Raw genomic sequence first — 20,651 nt, forward strand, 5'->3', positions numbered from 1 at the left:
CTGAGAGGGCAAGGACGAGTGGAGTGTCAGCGGGTCCTGCCGCCCTTTATCCCTGGAGGGACCCCAGTTTTGTCCTTTGAAAGATCCCTTCCCTGCCTTTTTCGCCTCCCAGGTGGCTGGCGTGAGAATTTTGCGATATAACACTAGAAACAAGCTAAACGTGGAAGCAAAAAACCCCATCAGCGCAACAGCAGAATTAAAGAGGTTTTCCAGTGTAGGGTCTCTCCCCACCCACCCCACAATCTATCCCCTGGCTTTCTGCACGCATATCTCTTTGCATTCCTTTTTTAAGGACTCCGCACTTCGCTGTCTTGCAATTTCAGCGTTGCTAAACCTGGGTTAGTGAAGGAGTTCTGCTATCTTCTGGTGATGCTGCTTACATATGGCAGGTGGAGTGGGCTGGAAATTGGAGAATCCTAACCCACTAGAATCAGGGTGTGGTGGTTCTTCTGGATTAAGTGAATTTGATATTAAAAGGTGTGATCCTCCATATTGTATTGCCTGTATATCAGACGGCCTTTTATTTATTTATTTGCCAGGGGACCCCCCCCCCCATTCCCTGTGAGAGTTATTCATTTTTTCTGCCAGGTCTTCTGTGTTTGAACAGTTGCATGGCAAATAGAAATTTGACAGATGATGCTTTCCCCATTGTCTAGCGATAGGGAAAGCTTTGCCTGCTGAATTTTGGCTTTCTGTGCGGCTTCCAAAAACACAGGAGCTCTTCCAGAAAAAAGTTGGCAATCTTTGCAAGGAAGGGAAAAGGATTTTCAGGCTGTAGGACCCTCAGGATGCTCTATAATCTCTCCCCAGCACATGCAAACATGCCCAATCCATGGGTTGCTCCCTATCATTGTCTCCCTGATTAGAGTAGTGTTCAAAGGTTGTGTTGTATTGAATAGTACGGTTCTCTTTTGTGTGTGTGGAATAAACTCCTAATTTGTCTGTGTTCTTCCTTGACAGCTCATGTGGTCCCATTCCTCACCCGCCCACAGCTGCCAGCTCTGCAGTTGGAAAAAGGGTCCTTCCTCTTCTCCACAAATACAATTTGTCAGTAAGTATGGGGTACTGGGCACTCGGTATGTGTTCCCAAAGTCATGTTATTTGAACTGTATGTATGTTGTGTCCAACACCAAGCGCAAAAAGTGGTAGTAAGAACAGGAACAGCTGCCTGGAGCCTTGAGTTAAAAGAAACAAAAACTTGTGGATTCTGAGAATCCAGAGAACTTGACATTTCTGTGTTGATAATCATTTGTGTGAGTCAGCGGTGGGCAACTTGTGACCCTCCAGATGTTTTGGCCTACAACTCCCATCATCCCTCACCATTGGCTATGCTGACTACTCATGAAGCTGTTCCTCAGGGAATTATAGGCCAAAATATCTGGAGGGCCACAAGAATGATTTGTTAATTGAGCAACAGCCAGCTTCAGGACTCACACTTTCTATCTGAGGCTTCTGAACATGGATGTGTTCTTCTGGGTTGAAATACATACACTGATTTTTAATCCAAACAGCTGCTGTACCCCTAATACCTTCATTGGGATCACCTAAATGTTGAAAAGTAGCTGGCTAGATTTCAAGTTTTACAAAACTTTTCTTCAAGCTAGATATTAAAAAATAAGTGGGTTGGTGGGAGAAGAGGAAAAAGACGTTGCTGGTAAATTACATGGTAGGAGCCCTGTCTGCAGTAAGCAAAAATTTTAAGGGTGTGATTCAGAAAGCTATTTACAGACTAATTAAGAATTAGGAGTGAGCAGTGAGGTGGCCAAGTTTGTTTATGACACCAAATTATTTAGGTTGGTTAAAACAAAAAGGGACTGCGAAGAGCTCCAAAAGGATCTCTCCAAACTGGGAGAATGGGCACCAAAATAGCAAATGCGGTTCAGTGTAAGCAAGTGTAAAGTGATGCACTTTGGGGCGAGGTATCCCAATTTCACGTATGTGCTGATGGGATCTGAGCTAGCAGTGACTGACCAAGAAAGAGATCTGAGCTTTGTGCTGGATGGCTCGATGAAAATGTCAATACAGTATGCAGCCGCTGTAAAAAAGGCAAACTCCGTGTTAGGCATAATTAAGAAGGGAATTGAGAATAAAACTGCCAATATCATACTGCCCTCATACAAATCTGTGGTGCGACCACACTTGGAATACTGTGTACAGTTCTGGTCACTGCACCCAAAAAAAGAATATCGTAGAGTTGGAAAACATGCAGAAAAGGGCAACTAAAATGAACAAGGGGCTCGAGCATCTCCCCTATGAGGGAAGGTTACAACATTTGGGACTGTTCAGCTTGGAAAAGAGGCAAATGAGGGGCAACATGATAGAGGTGTACAAAACTTTTGCCTGGTGTGGAGAACATGGAAAGGGAGACGTTTTTCTCCCTCTCTCATAATACTAGAGCCTGGGGTCATCCCATGAAGCCGATGCTTGGAGCTTCAGGACAGATAAAAGGAAGGACTTCTTGACATACTGCATAGTTAAACTATGGAATTCACTACCAGAAGATGTAGTGATGGCCACCAATTTGGATGGCTTTAAAAGGGGATTGGACAAATTCCTGTAGCAGAAGGTTATCAATAGCTACTCGTCCTGATGGCTATCTGCTACCTCCAGTATCAGAGGCAGTATGCCTATGTACACCAGTTCCTGGGGAACATGGGTGGGAGGGTACTGTTGCACTCATGTCCTGCTTGTAGGTTTCCCACAGGCAGCTTGGTTGGCCACTCTGTGAACAGAATGCTGGACTAGATGGACCTTGGACTGATCCAGCAGGGCTCTTATTATTTTCTTAAAAGTCTGTTATCCTGCAGGATTCCTGTCAATGAGAGCTGGGCCTTCCACTTTCAGGAATAGAGGTACTGGCTTCGTTGCCATGTTGTGCCTCAGTGCAACGCTTTTTTCCATAGGAATTTGCTTACATGGGTGAAAGTAAAAGCGGGCACAATTGGGCTGGATGCTAAAGCTCCTCCCTGCCTGCGGTGACCCCAGGCATTGAGAATCAAGCTTGTTTCTAGCTGCCTAGCACCATTGTGTGTTCTGTTTCTTGGTCATGCTAAAGTGTGATGGAATATTGGGAGTAGGATGGGGGTGTCTCCTTCCATCTCCACTCTTCAGAAGGGGAGGAGGGACCCTGGGGCATGAGGAGCAATGTCTTTGTGATTGGGCCACTCTATATCAGGAACATTATTATTGTTACACATTTCTAAACTGCTCTTAAACCAGATGTAAAACAATGGATTCCAGTGTGGCATGCAATACATAAAGATGCATAATTATGAATACAATACTATAAAAACAAGAAAAATAACCATCATATGCAGAACGGTGGGAGAGCAGGATGAAATACTGGGAACCAACCTTCATAATTTGAAGGTTATTGTACCACCAGGCATTGTACGTAAATCAAAATAAAGACACAAGCCCAGCCCTCAGTTAATATAAAACAAGTGTAACTATTTTCTGCTATGTAACTATTTTCTTATCTACTTACTACACTTATATGCCACCATTCTGCCAACGTATTCAAGGTTGTTTAACAATTTTAAAATAGTGGCTCACAGTCTATTAGGTGTGCTACAAAAGGAAGAGGAAAATAAGTAGAGTTCTGGTACCAGTTCTTACATGATGTTACAATGAGCAGGTGGAATGGCTCCTAAAGGAGACCCTTCTGGGAGGTGAGGGGCCAAATGGCTGTGGGTTCCATCCAAACTTATGGAATCAGCGGGCCTTGCTGTGTCACCTCTCCCTCAGATGCAGTCGGGTTGAATGATCATATCTGAAACGTAAAGCAGAGGCTCTGATTTTTGGAATTTCAGTAGGGTGTTGTCTGTGTTTGTTGAACTTGAATTCTGAGGATATGACGTTTATCCATTGGGGAAAAAGCAAAAGCTTTGAAAAGGGGTGGGCAAGTTGTGGCCCTCCAGATGTTTTGGCCTTAAACTCCAATCAGTCCTCATCGTTGGCTATGCTGGCCAAATAATGTCTGCCTGTGCTAGGTTCTATAGTGTGTGTGTGTGTGACTGATACAGTAAGACATGAATTAAAATAATTTGTCTTAGCACTATGTCAGTCCCTTGGCACTAGAAACAGACACACGCTTCACCCCCGAAAGAGATCCCTGCAACATGGAGGCCCTCCCTCCATGCACCCTTCCCACATCATGATGATGGGCATCTTAGTAGTACAGCAAGCTGAGTCAGAGCCTTATCAAAGGGAGCCTGTGAATGTCATCACACAACACAAAGCAGTCACCATGCCCTCCCTGCATCCCACAAACAATCCCATCTCTCTCCCCCATCGCATGAACAACTACAAACATGTGCCTAGAATTTGGGTCGGAGGGGGGGGCACATGGGCAAGGTAACTTCAGTGGCTCTTCCTAAGCTACAAGAGGTTGGGGTGAGAACTCTCTCTCACAGCCTCCCACCTTCTAGGGTGCTCTGTGTAAAGTGAGAATGGCAGCATTGCTGGAGCATTGAATCCTTGGTTGGTCATGGGGACCTGGCAATTGCCCAGCCTTGCCACCGTCTGGAGCCTAGCCAGCCATGAGCGCAACTGTGACATCAGCATGTGCAATTGTGCATTTCAGCAGAGCAGGTTTAAAAAACAAAAAACAGTGATCGGAGGAGAAGTCTAAGAAGGAGATGGGAATCCAATTTCATACATGTATCCAATGGGACCATCCAGTATTAGCCACATTATGTTTCCTGCCCTTTTGCCAAGGAGGAAACTTGCAACAATCCTGTGTGAAAAGTTAGGCTGGGAGATGACCGGCTCCATGAGCTTGAAGGTTAGATCAGATTTTGGATCCAGGTCTCCTGCATTCTAATTGCTACACCGCACTGGCTCAGTAGCGGCCTTGGTGTATGCCAACATAAATCACAGATGTAAGATGCACATCTAATACGGGAGTGCTAAAGCAGACCATGAGAAACAAGCAATGCAAAGCATCTTGCACCAAAAGTAAGAATACATGCAAGGCAGTCATCAGCGATGTGGGTTTTCTGGAAAATCGTGAGCTGGAAAATTTTCCAGTGCAAATTAGGCTAATTTACATAGGGTCATTTGCATCGTAAAATTTTCACTTTGCATTGGAAAATCGCTAGAAAGTGATTTAATTTAGCATGCGTTCTAAATACAAGTAAAATAAACAATAAAACTAAAAATGTATCCATGTTAATGTTTTTGTCCTAATACACCACAAGTATTTGGCCTGAAATATTTGAGGGGGGAAATTAAAGCACACCCAGTGTGACTTAAATGCTGTATTATGTAGACATTTTTATTGGAATACTGGTAAAATTTTAAAGACAAATAGCATGCACTTTCCTTACATTGTTTAATTGTAAGAAAGAAACAAAGGTACTGAAAATTGTTGACACCCTAATTCAGCCTTCCCCATCCTGGTGCCCTCCAGATGTTTTAGATTACAACTTCCAGCATTCTTCAGTCAGTATAGCTGGCTGGAGATGCTGGGGGTTGTCCAAAACATCTGTGGGGCACCAGGTTGGGCAAGGCTGCACTAATTAATTTTAGCAACCTAAAGAACTGTGCATGTTATGCTGACAACCACTCATCTATTTCAATAGAGTTTGACTCTCTTCCGCTGAGGTTGTTGGGCACCTTCAGTTTAACTATGACTGCTTATTAGTTCCATTTCACACTAAGACATATATGTATTTCAATATATGTATTGTCTCACATACGTGCTGGGGATAATTGCCCAAAAAACATTAATTACTGCTTTGAAACAGCCAAGCTTGCTTAATACTGTATGTGCAATTGCCACCCATTCATTTTTACTGAAGAATTTACGAAATGGAAAATTTCCCACAGGAAAATAAAGCACTGGGAAATTTTCCAGACTTCCACATCGCTGGCAGTCATGCTTAGAATTCTGGGATGGAAGGTGCCACCGCTGGTCTCTTGGCACACTTCAAGAGGGCCCCTTCTAACAGAGCAAAAGCTCTTCTATATCTTTATTTCCCAGCTGTCTTTTAGACGCATGTGAAGTGTGTGTGTGTGAAAGTGCTCAGCTTCGTCCTCTGTTTGTCTTCTAGGTACTTTTTCCGTTTATCTGGAAAAGAAATGAGTGATTTTGGCCAGGAGCAGGATGATTTTTCCAATCAGTTGTTTGAGTGGGATGCAACTGAGCTGGAGGTGGGTAAAATGGCAGGATGTGTCTTGTGTGTGTGTGTTGGGGGGCATATCTGGGTGGCCACCATTGTTCATGGAGGGGAGATGGCATTGAGCAGGGGATGAAAGGACTGCTTTGTGTTGTGTGGTTATACACACCAGGGGCTAGGGAAGCTGTGGCTCTCCAGATGATGATTAACTCCAATTCCCATCAGCCCCGACCAACCTGGCTAATGAGGGATGATGGATTTTGTAGTTCAGGTTTCCTACACCTGACATACAGAGACTCTTTTTAAAAGAGGCTCTGACTTAGTTTATTGTACTGCCAAAATGCTCAGTTGTGATGATAGGGTGCGTGAAGGGCTTCTGTTTTGCAGGGACCCCTGTGAGGGCTGCAGTCTGTCTCTTTATGTTTCCTGTCCATGAAGGACAGGCCACCTAGTGTGGAGGAATAGGTTCTCCCCACAAACACCCAGCAGGTTACCCCAGTGCAGCACTTCCCCCATTGGTGTGAACGACAGCCTTTCACTTACAGGAAAGAAGATAAAGGGGTCTGCTTGAGGATGCCGTTGAGCTGGAGGCCAAAATTGCCTAGCGCCCCCAGTGTCTGGTGTGTGTGGTTGTCCCTCTTGCATCCTACAAAACTCAAGAAACCCCCCATTTCTTTTCTTAGCTCTGCCCTAACTTCCATTTCTTCATTATACTCCTCACAAGTGTGATGGAGATGGAACACAGGGTGTGTGCGTGTGTGTGTGTGCGTGTGCGTGCGCGTGTGTGTGCGTCTAGCTTCAGCAAGGTGGCTGCCTCATGTGTCTTCAGACCATGCCCGGGTTGGTCCATGTTGGGGATGGAGGGCTTGTATATTTATTGTGAGAGCTGCTGGAGGGCTCAGTGTGTCTGTTCAGCATATCTGGAACTAAAGGGGTGCCCTTCAGGAACTCCAGTGTGTGTGTGTGTTGAGATCAGCTATTGAGAATCAAGCCTGCTTCTGTTTGCCCACCCTTGCCATCACCTCTTCATAGCTCCATTCTGCCACCTGTTTCTTGGTCACTGTGGAGTGTGGGGTATGTTGGGGACTGGCTTTTATATGTAGAGATATGCAGTGCTACCAATACCCACCATTCTTTTCTCAGTAAAACAAGATACAAGTTCTAATCCTAGGAGACAGCAATCTAAATGTTGAGCAAGGGTAAAAGACAACAAAGGGAGAAAAAAGATAAACTAACATGCCTCTGTTCTTTGGCGTTGTTCTTAGCCTGCTTTGTCTGCAGCCTTGTATCTTCATGTGGTGCAAGGAAAGAAGGGAGAGGAGGTTTTGGGGGTCATCTGGAAACCACTGAACTACATTGACCAGACCCTTACCAAAAAGGGCACTCCTTACCTTACTGGGGTAAGTAAGTAAACCTCTGTGTAGCAGATTGGGCAATACTGGTTCACATCCCAGCTAAGGTTTGGCCAAGTAGGATGGACATCAAGTAATCATGAATCCTTGGTCTTTGGCAAAATTGGTTTCAAAACCAGGCCTGACCATTCACAACATCTTGTTTTATGAGGATCTTGTCCCAAGGAAGATGAGGGAGAGAACTATAATTGCTTACAAATTCCATTTGGGCCTCACCTCTGATTTCTGAGACTTTAGGGAGCTTTGCGTGTGCATCTTTATAATCTTAATGACTAGAAACTTGTTCTTTAAAAAACATTAATGAAAGCTGAAATTCTGTGGATGCTGAATTTTGTAGCCAGCATAATTCTTGTGCCTGAACAGTCTAATGACAGAATAAACACAGCCCCAGGTATAGGGTATCCTGTTTTGGGCAGGGATTGGGCTGGAGTGTTTGTTCTTTTTGTCTGTTTAATTGGGTTTCTCAGAGACCGTTCTTAAAAAGAAGCTATCATCGTACATAAAACTTATTTCAAAATACATGCATTAAATTTACAATGTGGTGTATACGATATAATAAACAGAAGTTGCCACTGCTGTGCTCACTTCTCCTCCTGTCACTGTTAATCCTGGAGGAGAGAGTTTTAGATTAATATTACATTTCTTTCAGTGAAAGAGTGTATTTTGTTATAACTTTTTGAGAAGTGCCTTGCAACTGTAGGATAAAGATTCAAGCTGCCTCTCCCATTCACACATGCTGAGCCCACTTTCCCTGACCTTTTAATCCAGGATGCTGAGTCCGCTGCTGATGTTGTCTTGTGGGGATCGCTGTTCCCTCTGTTAAGGGATGAATCCTTCTTGTCAGGTGAGAGGTGCTGCCAAAGACTTTAGGGTATTGTTTTGTGGCAATGCTTTAATACAACAGATGGCGACTCTTATTTGCCAATTGGATGCTGGTTCGGATGAACCTCTCTTTGTGGTTCTGGCTCCCCACCCCAACCGCTTTCACTTACATTTGTGGGGAAACCCTTTCTCTCACATTCTCCCTGCTCTCAGTAACGGAGGCACAAGGGTGATTGCCTAGAACAGGCGTGGGCAACTTGTGGCCCTCCAGCTGTTTTGCCCTACAGCTCCATCAGTCCTCATGTTTGGCTGTGTTGCCTAGGGCTGGTGGGAGTTGTAGGCCAAAACAGCTGGAGGGGCCACAAGCTGCCCACTCCTGGCCTAGAACAATATTCCTTTTTCCCACCCACCCCAGTCAACCTCCTTTTCTGCATCAAGCCATCTTCTGAGGAACGCTTGTGTCTTGTAGAGGATTCTGGGGCACCATCAGCTCACATGAAGCACTGGTCAGGCCTATTCAGCCTCGTTGTTGCTTCTGAGAGTACACCGTAGGAGACACCTAACATACTCCTGTGGCTGCACATTGCAGGGGAAGGTTAGTAGTGGCAGGCACGCTCCTTATTTTAGGGAAAGATTGTCTGCCATTATTGATCTTATTGAGGACCCCCCTGATAAGTTTCCAAAGAGTCCAGGAAACCACAGTTTGGGAACCACAGGGGTAAATATATACTTACTGGGTGTTTTGAGGCTATTTTGATTCTTGTGTAGGTTTGAATACCAATGGCATAGAAACTATTCAGGATTTTTGTATTATTAGTATTACATTTGTGTCCCACCTTTTTTCCTCTTGCAAAGAGCCCAAGGCAGCTTACATGGTCCTCCTCCGCTCCATTTGGTCCCTGATGAGGTAGGTCAGGCTGAGAGTCAGTGACAGGCCCAAAGGCACCTAGTGAGCTTCATGGCCGAGTGGGGACTAGAACCCAGATCTCCCGAGTCCCAGTACTCTAACCACTACACGACACTGGCTCTAACTACTTCATCTCCCTAGAATGATTTCTGCAGTGCCTGCCTTGGTCAGAGTAGGTCTCCTGCTGGCTGGGCTATTCTTCCAACTAGTTTGAGCCAGCAGCAGGGGGCATTGGTAAATCCTGGCAGGTCGGTTTACTGGTTCTTGTCTTGCAGGCATGATTGAATTCTGTTAGTGAATGTGACCTTACAATGTTCCTGTTTGGGCTGAGCATAGCATCTTTTAACTATGTGAGGTTTTTTCCCCTTTGGAAATGAATGCCAGTCTTCTTATTTTAAAGATGAGTTGAAAGCCCTGAGAAGATGGTTCCAGAACATGAACCTGAAGGAGCACTGCAAGAAGGCTGTTGAATCTATATGGACACCCAAAGGATTGCTGGAACTTAAGGCATATCTGCAGAAACATCCTGCTCCCAACCTGGCCTTTGAGAAGCCAGCAACTAATGAGCCAAAGGTATTGTTGCTGCTGCTGCTGTGTGAACCGGGCCTCAGGCTCTCAATCAGTGCTAAAACTGTTTTTGATCTGTATGACTTTGGACTTCAGGTGGGGGAAGTACACGACTGAATGCTTATCCATTTACAGACGTTTCCGGCACATACAAAACTAGCTGTCAAGGAGAAGGCTAGGCTAGAACTCTTCCCCCAGTATCTAATTTACATGCAAGAAATGTGTTCTATAGAGGAGTGTTCAACCTTGCCACTTTCCCCCTCCAACAGGCTGATATACAGTTCAAGCACAATGTTGCCACCTCATCTGCTGTTAATGTGAAATATTAATGAAGACAATATTGGGCGCCTATGTCTGTGTTTTAGAGGAAGTGCTTAATTCCTGTGTTAATAGATCTGAAGTATATATACATTACACTGATGCTTGTTTGAACATTGCTTAAGCTTGTATTCGCTTCCCCTCCCTTTGCTTCTGAAGCAATATACTGCTTTTCGTAAAGAAGCAAAGCAGTTGAAAATGGGTTAAGATCATGGATTTGGTGTTTGCACTGTAAGAGTGTTCTGGTTCATGAACTGGGCCTCAATATACTTGCAACTCCCCATGATTAATTACAAAAAATTAATCTTGGCTCGAGAGCATTTCCATTTGGAAATACAAGGCTGTAACGTACCGATGAGAAGTGAGATCTTATGGAAGTTAAGAAAAAGGCCAGAGATAACATTGTTCTTGTCAAATGTACATTTCTGTCAGGAACTCTTCCGCCCAACCCCCATCCAACCTTTTGTATTTTGAGTGGCAGTAACTGTCTGCATGCCTGACATTTATATGAATTTGATGATGTGGACAGTGTCCATGAAAGCTTAAGTCAGAATAAATTCATTAGTGTTTAAGGTGCCACAAGACCCTTTGTTATTTTTGCTGCAACAGACTAACACGGCGATCCCTATTTATAGCTTTGATTTTATCCCATACCTTCAGCACATCTGTGTAAATGGTAAAGTACTCTGATATCGGACCACTCACTTTGTTTAAAGGAATCTTACTTTGTTTCACTCTTTTAAAAGCAGTCAGAATTCAGAGCAATGTTTAGTTACACTCCTCTTGGATGTGATAACAAAGTAAAACTTCTGCCGCACAGATTTTAAGAGACAAGCTTGGCACAGGTACACAGCTCGCTCTTCTATTTTTTGCATTGAGGTGTAGAATTCTGCACAAGATTTGGGACTTGGAATATGCTCTTCTCCTACTGCCACTCTGCTGCTTGCAAAATATGCAAATACTTAGGGGTATTGGTTTTCTTATATTGTATTAGGTTTTAAAATGTATAAGAACGTATGAAGAGCCCTGTTGGATGATGCAAAAGTCTAGTCTAGCGTTCTGTTCTCAACAGTTGTCAGTCAACAAGCAGGACATATCGTCTTGCTCACATTCCCCTTCATATAGAGATAATGCCATAGCCATCATGACCAGTAGCCATTGATAGCTTCATCCCCCATGAATTTGTCTAATCCCCTTTTAAAGCCATCCACGTTGGTGGCCATCTCTACATCTTGTGGTAGCAAATTCCATAGTTCTATCTGTCCTGAACCTCCCGTCATTCAACTTCATTGGTTGATCCCAGGTTCTAGTATTATGCATAATTTTATACACCTCTCTCACATCCTCCCTCCCTTCCTTACTTCTAAGTTTAAGAAGCCCAAACATTGGAACCTTTCCTCGTAGGGGAATTGTTCCAACTTCTTGATCATTTTCATTGGGACCTTCTGCATGCAGAGCAGGGGCTCTACCACTAAGCTTTGTTGTTGTTCAGTCGTTAAGTCATGTCCAACTCTTCATGACCCCATGGACCATAGCACGCCAGGCCTTCCTGTCCTCCGCTCTCTCCCGGAGCGTGCTCAAGTCCATATTCATTGCATCGGTGATGCTATCTAGCCATCTCATCCTCTGCCATCCCCTTCTCCTTTTGCCTTCAATCTTTCCCAGCATCAGGGTCTTTTCCAGGGAGTTTTCTCTTCGCATTAGGTGGCCAAAATATTGGAGCTTCAGCTTCATTATCTGTCCTTCCAATGAGCAGTCAGGGTTGATTTCCTTTAGGATGGACTGATTGGACCTCCTTGCAGTCCAGGGGACTCGTAAGAGTCTTCTCTAGTTCGAAGGTATCAATTCTTCGGCGCTCAGCCATCCTTATAGATGGCTCTCACAGCCATATGTTGCTACTGGGAAAACCATAGCTTTGATTATATGAATCTTTGTCAGCAAGGTGATGTCTCTGCTTCTTACTATGCTGTCTAGGTTTGCCATAGCTTTCCTCCCAAGGAGCAAGGGTCTTTTAATTTCATGGCTACAGTCACAGTCCAAGAAAGTAAAATCTGTTACTGCTTCCATTTCTCCCCTTCTATATGCCAGGAAGTGATGGGGCCAGATGCCATGATCTTAGGTTTTTTAATGTTCAGTTTCAAACCAGCTTTTGTACTCTCCACTTTCACCCTCAACAAGAGGCTCTTGAGATCCTCTTCGCTTTCTGCCATTAGGGTGGTATCATCTGCTTATCTGAGGTTGTTGATAATTCTCCTGGCAATCTTAATTCCAACCTGTGATTCATCCAACCCGGCGTTTCCCATGATGTACTCTGCATATAAATTACATAAGCAGGGCAACAATGTACAGCCTTGTCGTACTCCTTTCCCAATTTTGAACCAATTGGTTGTTCCATGTCCGGTTTTTACTGTTGCGTCTTGTCCCTCGTACAAGTTTCTCAGGATACAGGTAAGGTGGTCTGGTACTCCCGTCTCTTTAAGAATTTGCCACAGTTTGTTGTGATCCACACAATCAAAGGCTTTAGCGTAGTCAATGAAGCAGAAATAGATGTTTTTCTGGAATTCTCTTGCTTTCTCCATGATCCAGCGAATGTTGGTGATTTGATCTCTAGTTCCTCTGCCTCTTCTAAACCCAGCTTGTACTTCTGGTAGTTCTCGGTTCACATGCTGCTGAAGCTTAGTTTGTAGGATTTTGAGCATAGCCTTGCTGGCATGTGAAATGAGCACAATTGTACGGTAGTTTGAACACTCTTTGGCATTGCCCTTCTTTGGAACTGGAATGTAAACTGACCTTTTCCAGTCTTGTGGCCAGTGCTGAGTGTTCCAAATGTGTTGGCATATTGAGTGCAGCACTTTAACAGCATCATCTTTTAGGATTTTAAATAGCTCAGCTGGAAGACTGTCATCTCCGCAAACTTTGTTGTTAGTAATGCTTCCTAAGGCCCACTTGACTTCACTCTCGAGGATGTCCGGCTGAAGTTCAGTGACCGCACTATCATGGCTATCAGGGACATTCAGATCTTTCCTGTATAGTTCTGTGTATTCTTTCCACCTCTTCTTAATCTCATCTGCTTCTGTTAGGTCCCTGCCTTCTTTGTCCTTTATCATGCCTGTCTTTGCACAAAACGTTCCCTTGGTATCTCCGATTTTCTTGAAAAGATCTCTAGTCAGTCCCATTCTGTTGTTTTCCTCGATTTCTTTGCATTGTTCATTTAAGAAGGCCTTCTTGTCTCTCCTTGCTATTCTCTGGAACTCTGCAATCAGATGGATATATCTTCCCCTTTCTCCCTTGCTTTTCACTTCCCTTCTTTCCTCAGCTACTTGTAAAGCCTCATCAGACAGCCACTTTGCTTTCTTGCATTTCTTTTTCTTTGGGATGGATTGAGTTGCTGCCTCCTGAACAATGTTACGGACCTCCGTCCATAGTTCCTCAGGCACTCTGTCTATCAGGGCTAATCCCTGAAATCTATTCCTCACCTCCACTGTATAGTCATAAGGGATATGATTTAGGTCATACCTGAACGGTTTAGTGGTTTTCCCGACGTTCTTCAATTTAAGCCGAAATTTTGCAAGAAGCAGCTCATGATCTGAGCCACAGTCAGCTCCAGGTCTTGTTTTTACTGACTGTATAGAGCTTCTCCATCTTTGGCTGCAAAGGACATAATCTGATTTCGATATTGACCATCTGGTGATGTCCATGTGTAGAGTCGCCTCTTGTGCTGTTGGAAAAGAGTGTTTGCTATGATCAGCATGTTCTCTTGGCAAAAGTCTATTAGCCTTTGTCCTGCTTCATTTTGTACACCAAGGCCATGCTTGCCTGTTATCCCGGTGATTTCTTGACTTCCTACTTTAGCATTCCAATCCCCTATGGTGAACTAACACTTTTTTTGGTGTTAGTTCTAGAAGGTGTTGTAGGTCTTCATACAACTGATCAACCTCAGCTTCTTCAGCCTCAGTGGTTGGGGCATAGACTTGAATTACTGTGATGCTGAATGGTTTGTCTTGGATTTGTACTGAGATCATTCCATCATTTTTGAGATTTTACCCCAGTACTGCTTTTCCCACCCTTTTGTTGGCTGTGAGTGCTACTCCATTTCTTCTAAGGGATTCTTGCCCACAGTAGTAGATATAATGGTCGCCTGAATTAAATTCGCCCATGCCTGTCCATTTTAGTTCGCTGATTCCCAAGGTGTCGATGTTCAATCTTGCCATCTCATGTTTGACCACCTCCAGCTTACTTTGATTCATTGATCTTACATTCCAGGTTCCTAAACAATATTGTTCTTTACAGCATCGGACTCTCTTTTCACCACCAGACACATCCACAGCTGAGTGTCCTTTCAGCTTTGGCCCAGCCGCATCACTCTTTCTGGCGCTACTTGGAAATTCCCTCTGCTCTTCCCCAGTAGTATATTGGACACCTCCCGACCTGAGAGGCTCATCTTCTGGCGTCATATCTTTTAGCCTTGTGATACGTTCCATGGGGTTTTCTTGTCAAGAATACTGGAGTGGGTTGCCATTTCCTTCTCCAGTGGACCACATTTTGTCAGAACTCTCCACCATGACCTGTCCGTCTTGGGTGGCCCTGCACGGCATAGCTTATGGCTTCACTGAGTTACGCAAGCCCCTTCGCCACAACAAGGCAGTGATCCATGAAGGGGACCACTAAGCTACAGCCCCTCATATGTACAAGTAGAAAGGGGTACAAAAGCACTGAAACTCCACTTCTTCAACAGTGCTGTTTTTTCTAAAGATTTCATCCATGTTGGGTGGGAGGAGCCCCTCATTTGCATGCAGAAGGTCCCAGGTTCGATCCCCGGCATCTCCAGGTAGGGCTGGGAAGAACTGCCTAAAACTCTGGAGAGCTGCTGCCAGTCAGTGTCAACAATACTGGGGTAGATGGACTCGAGAATCTCAGTCTGAGATTCTTGAGTCTTCAGGCTAGTTCTTAGATCTTGCAAACAGCAGATGAGGTGGCAAACCTTCAGATTGAAAAAGGAGGGCTCTTGATGAAATGCAATGCTTTTTCCCATGCAAAAGAGTCCACTGCTCATAGAAACCTAGTGTATGACAGAGGAGGACATGCCAGAACCTTTCCCCCTGTGTTTTCACTGTGCAGGGATCTCTCTTACATAAAAGAGGATTTGGTTGAGTGCAGTGCCCTCCTCGCCCTGCCCCGGCAGCCTGAAATGGTATTGTTGCAGAACCCAGAGTCAGAGAGACCACGGAGTGAAGGAAAAAGAGATTCTTTATTTAACGCGCGGGCTTAAGGCTGGAATCGTTTCCAAAGAGCCAGAAGCCCCGATTTACATTAGCACATTGGTTTTATAGACATTGTGACACATATGAAACGGCTCCTCCTCCCCCTCCCGCATGGGGTTGCAATCCTTAACATTTCTTCTCTTAGCACTATTGTTTATAATACAAGAACTGGGTTATAGGGTAGCCATGATAAGGAGAGAACAGAAGAGAACAGCAGAGAACAAGATATACAACTGTATGACCTTTGACAAGATAAGGAATTCCTGTGTCTCGTCAGCTTACAACAATATATTCAAGGGAGAAAGAGCTCAGCAAGAACATGAAGCATGAGACTGCATGAGGCTACTTAGTCTGACCCCTGATATGGCTGCTACATTCCCCCCTTAAATGCATAATTTCATTACAATTATAGCATTTTTGATAACCATACAAAGCTTTTTGTGACATACATATTACTTAGCCTCTTGTTGGGCTATTAGAGCATAGAGGGCAGCAGTTTTATTAGCTGAGACATAAAACAGATTGGTTAAACAGCGCATAAGACAAGGAACGCAGAGACATAACAGAACTTTTATGAACAATACTGGTAGAATTAGGATGAACAATGCTTTCAAGCTAGCTAAGATCTGGAAGCCAAGGGGTTAACTAATTGAGCTAATTGTTTTGTTTTATTGTTTTGTAAGCTACTATATTGTGCAGCTTGTTGATTTGTTTATTTACAGCATTGCCATTATCAGTTAAGTTAAAACAACAGAGCTTTTGGTGTGTCTCACAACTTAAATGATGAAGAAGGAAGAGGTAATCTATACCAGCTCTATTTTCTAGAACTGCACCTCTTAGATCACGCAGCTTTTTATTTAACAATGACAATGCTTGTGAGGTGGCATTTATGCTTTTGGCTAAGCTGCAAGCTAACGGGTTGATTTCCAGACCATCAGCCACGGCTAAACCTGGAACCTTAACCAGTGACATTGCTAAGGCCAATTTTTCTGAGTCAAAATATAACTGCACATGACTATTACAATTTTTAGTTAGTTGGAGTGCTCGAGGCTGCCGTTGACGGATTTTCTCGGGCTACAGGGGAAGAATTGGCACCAGTTTAATTGGCGGCTGAGGCAACATGGGTGGTTATCAGACAAGTTGGCAGGAATCAATGACCAAGTGCGGGAATTACATGTCTAAAACTATCCATGAGGCAAAAGTATGTGGGCATCATTAAAAGATATGTTTTGAATTTTATTACAGTGGAAGGGGGCCAGGGATAGCTTTATATTTTCTGGAAAATTTTTGACAATTAAGCATTCGTGCACACGTAGCATTTGTTTCAGCAATGATGGGGGTGCGTAGAGTGAACTCTGTAGGGGGTAGGATCTTTGCAACCACGCCCCAATTAGCATTTTGGGAATAAGTTAAACTTACACCATAAACTCTTAACATGGTATCTTTTTGAATTTTCCCAGGATGTCTACAGACAGGTATTAGACAAGAGCTAATAAGCCTGTTTGCAGGTATACCTCTTGGCAAACAAAAATGTTTTACTCTTGTGATGTTAGCCAGGTGAAGCCAGTAATTATCAGCAAATCACTGGGACAAACTTCTTTTTCCAAGGGCAGACCCCCCTTTTTGCACCTTATTAAGGAAACACAATGCAACACTACTAACACTACAACACGCATGTTTGATCTTCTTTGGGATCTGACCGTACGCTGGGCAGCTATTCACCTGGCAAGCTGCAGTAGGGTCTAGTCCCCTTCTTCAATTCTCCAGTTGCAGGTCTGACCATACGCAGGGGGACAGTTTCCCGGTGTGTCCACAGTAAGGTCTAGCCTGAGTCTTCTTACTGCTTTTTCAGAATGATTTTTAAAGGATTTTCAGGATTTCTGTTTACAGTCTACTCTCCCCCTCTCGCTCTCTTAACTCGTGTCCAATGTATCTAGGGTTTAACTCTAGCTGCTTTCATAGCTGCGGGGGTGGAAAGTATGACAGTTCTGAGTTCTTTCCATCTGGGAGTCAAAGGGTTATTTTTCCCTCTTTAACTCATACTTTAACTCTTGGTTGGAAAGGATGAACTTCTGTGATGGGAATGGCTTATTTTTTTAAGACAAAGCGACGCTGGGCTTGAAGACCTTTGCTCAGTGTTTGGACTTCTTGTTGCTTGCTTTTGATGCTGCTCCAGTGTCAATCATGAAGTCAATGTCACGGCCCCTCACAGTCAATGTCACGGCCCCTCTCAAGCTGTCTCCCTCTTCGCCCATTCTGGCCCCTTTGGTTTTCTCTTTTGTGTATTTGATGTATTTTATTTGGGCATTCATGCCACTAATGTCCATCTTGTCCATACTGGGCACACTGGTTCTTTTTTTAAGAATCTTCTGCCTCTGCTGGGTCTTCTTCTTTTTTCTTTCGTTTACGTCTTCTTGGGCCTCTGGGTCGAGGGGGGTGTACTGGCGATAGGCATTTGAAAGACGCTCCAAGTACGCTCTGGGGCCTCGGTGGCACCTTGCAGCACTTTAGACACTTTGGTCATATTAATTGACTTCTTCATACCTGCTTTCATGGCTTTTAACAGCAGGGTTTGATACTGGGTGAGGCGCTCTAGCCCAACTTGTGTTTTGGGATTCCAGCAGGGGGGGGTTACTTACAAGGAGACTTTATTGGGTAACTTACAGCACACAGGCGTACTTAATGGCTGGATCAGACAGCTTCTCTGAACCACGAGCTATTGGGCTAAATGGGTTTTTATACTATACATGTTACCCATGAGGCAGCACAACACTAGCAAGCATTTTCAGCATAGGCTAGAAGTGCTTGGTTCTCAGGCACAGCTTCCTGTAAACAACTTCGCTTCCCAAAGTGCTTGATAACACTTTTTATTTATTAGTATGGGAAGACAAATTTTTTCTCTTTCTTTTGCTTTCTTTTTCTTTGCTGATCTGCCTGTATTGCAGATCATGTTTCAAACTTTTTATATAAAACTTTCTGCTCCATGCACCAGCCTTGTCTCTTTATTTGTCTTTTTCAAGTTAAACTTACTCACTTAAACCTTTCTGCCTTACACTAGTCCCAATGACACACATTTGGGATAGGCTCTTCTTCTCCTTCTAGTTACATTTTCTTCATCTTAAAGAACTATTACATTATTGTGGCTACTTTACCCCAGGTAATAAGCTCCAGGCACAATCAGCTGCTTTTAATTTACCCTGGGGGCAACTATGGCCACGCTTCTTTTTTATAAATGTTTTTTCTTTGCCTCTTGCCTTTTCTTTCTTCTTTTTTTCTCTCTTCTCTGTCTGCTACTTTCTCTATTCCTTCTTTTTTACTTGCTTTTGTCTTTTCTCTTCGTTATCCATTGGGAACCACACTTAGTATTATTTGGAGTTGCAACTAACACTAATCTGCAAATATCACATATATTTTATGATATCTAAGAAATCATAAAATATATACAACAAACTTTTTCTGCAATTTAACACAATGAATGGAAAACACTTCTTGCATGGTAAGGCATGATGGAGCAGATCCAGCAATCATACTGCTCTTCTGGCTGAAAGCTCAGGGCTCATTAAAATCAAGGGACGGGCATACCCACACACGCAGAGTTCTAGGTCACCATTTTTGCATCGGCAACTCTATGCTGCATGAATTCTGGCAAAAGGAAATCTAAAAGTTATAAATCAAACTTAGCCTGCTGTACACTGAGCTGACTACAAACATAGACACATGGTCCACAGCGATGAGAGTTCAAGTTTATCAAAAGCTTCACAGCACTGTCCATGGCAAGTTTGTGACAATTTAAAATTTTAGTTCATGTGCAGAGTGTCTCTAAAAAGCCCAGACATTGATGGAGGCAAACAGAGAAGGCTCTGGGCAATGAAGATGCGATGTTTCCAGCAAAGGCTCTCCACTTTTGCATGAGTTTAAAAAGGGAAAGTGTGGCCCTACACCCCTTCTGACAGACAAGGGCCTTTAACTTTTTAGCAAGGCTTCTGTTTAAACAGAGCGGCACAGCTCAGCTCTCTAGCCATGATGCTTTAACTTGGGCAACTCCTCTGTAAATTTTATTTTACTTCTGTCAGGTTCTCTCACAGACATTTTAAAAAACTTACTCTTTTTTTTTTTTCTTCTAACCTGGTACACGAAAGCACTGAAACACTGAGTGCCGAAACTCAGGACGCTGGGGGGTGATGGGCATCGCCTTATACTTGCATTTTTCAGGCAGCCATTAATCTTCGTGGAGGCGGTGGGGTGATTTGCAGGACTTCAAAGGCAAGCTTCTCAGTTTGTTTGTATTTGTAAATCCCAAGCTTAAAACAGGACACGATGAGGTACAGGGCAGCCAAATTCTTGCTTTGGCACGGGCAACAAATAACTCGGTTCAGCTTTCTTCGCTGGGGTCTCAAACAGGAAAACAGTCTTAATTTAAAGTTGTAACATCACTGACAGCGTCAGCCAGCCAGCTACACAGATCTCATTGTTTTTTAAGACAGTTGCTCCAATATCTTCTTTTCTTCTCAATCAGGTTGGGTCTCCCAGCTTACACAGTTTATTGCAGCTTCCAGGAGCATGGCAGTAGCGTGATTTTGGCTTGGCCAGGAACATGCTGTCTGGTTTCTCGGTCTCTTTAGCACACACACTTAGGCAGTGTAACACTGGACACTCAAATCAGTGAGATTTCTTCATTGCAGGGAATCCCACGGCAAAAGCTTAATGGTTACGCTCTTCAGAAATCATATAGCCGATGGTCAGTAGCTACAGGCTCTATGCAATTCTAACACAGTTCAAAGCTAAACACGGTTACCTTGACAGAGATCTTCAACGTGGTCTTTCCGCTTCATTCTGCTTTGGGACAGTCTTATGGCACACTTTTCACTCGAAGAGGGGTCTAGCCTGTGCTCTGGGGGCTGATTCTTCACCTTTATTTTCTATTTTGCCTTCATCTTCTGGGTCTTCATTTTCAGTTTCCATTTCTTAGGGATTTTATCTCAATTAGGCGAGGTGATGATGTTGCACAACTCAGAACGTTGTGGGCAATTTTCCTGCCCCCCCTCTCTCGGCGCGCTAGGCTAACAGCTACTTCTTCGGCCTTACACTCTCACGCTCCCACGCTTTGTTAAAAGCCAGACTGTCCTGCAACATTTTTCTAATTAACAGCCTCAGATCTTGTTTTTTTTCCTCTCAGCTCGACCTTGAGCTTTTTGCTGTTTTCTCTTTCTATTCTGAATCTTTTTAAAAAAACCTTTTTCCT

The 20,651-nt window shown here is 43.8% G+C and overlaps 1 protein-coding gene across 4 annotated transcripts in view; it reads left to right on the forward strand.

Moving 5' to 3' along the window:
- MARS1 (methionyl-tRNA synthetase 1) overlaps nt 1-20,651 on the forward strand; it is a 38,760-nt gene that overhangs the window by 241 nt on the left and 17,868 nt on the right. For all 4 annotated transcript variants that reach the window (XM_084836611.1, XM_084836610.1, XM_084836608.1 and 1 more), the window contains exons 2-6: nt 961-1,051; nt 6,057-6,156; nt 7,388-7,522; nt 8,303-8,378; nt 9,664-9,836. In XM_084836611.1, coding sequence (XP_084692737.1) covers nt 961-1,051; nt 6,057-6,156; nt 7,388-7,522; nt 8,303-8,378; nt 9,664-9,836 — 575 coding nt within the window. The remainder of the gene's footprint in view (nt 1-960; nt 1,052-6,056; nt 6,157-7,387; nt 7,523-8,302; nt 8,379-9,663; nt 9,837-20,651) is intronic.

This window comes from Heloderma suspectum, chromosome 2 (assembly GCF_057233095.1).
Source record: "Heloderma suspectum isolate Gila_16-S chromosome 2, 16-S_ref, whole genome shotgun sequence".
In the NCBI taxonomy this organism is placed as follows: Eukaryota; Metazoa; Chordata; class Lepidosauria; order Squamata; family Helodermatidae; genus Heloderma; species Heloderma suspectum.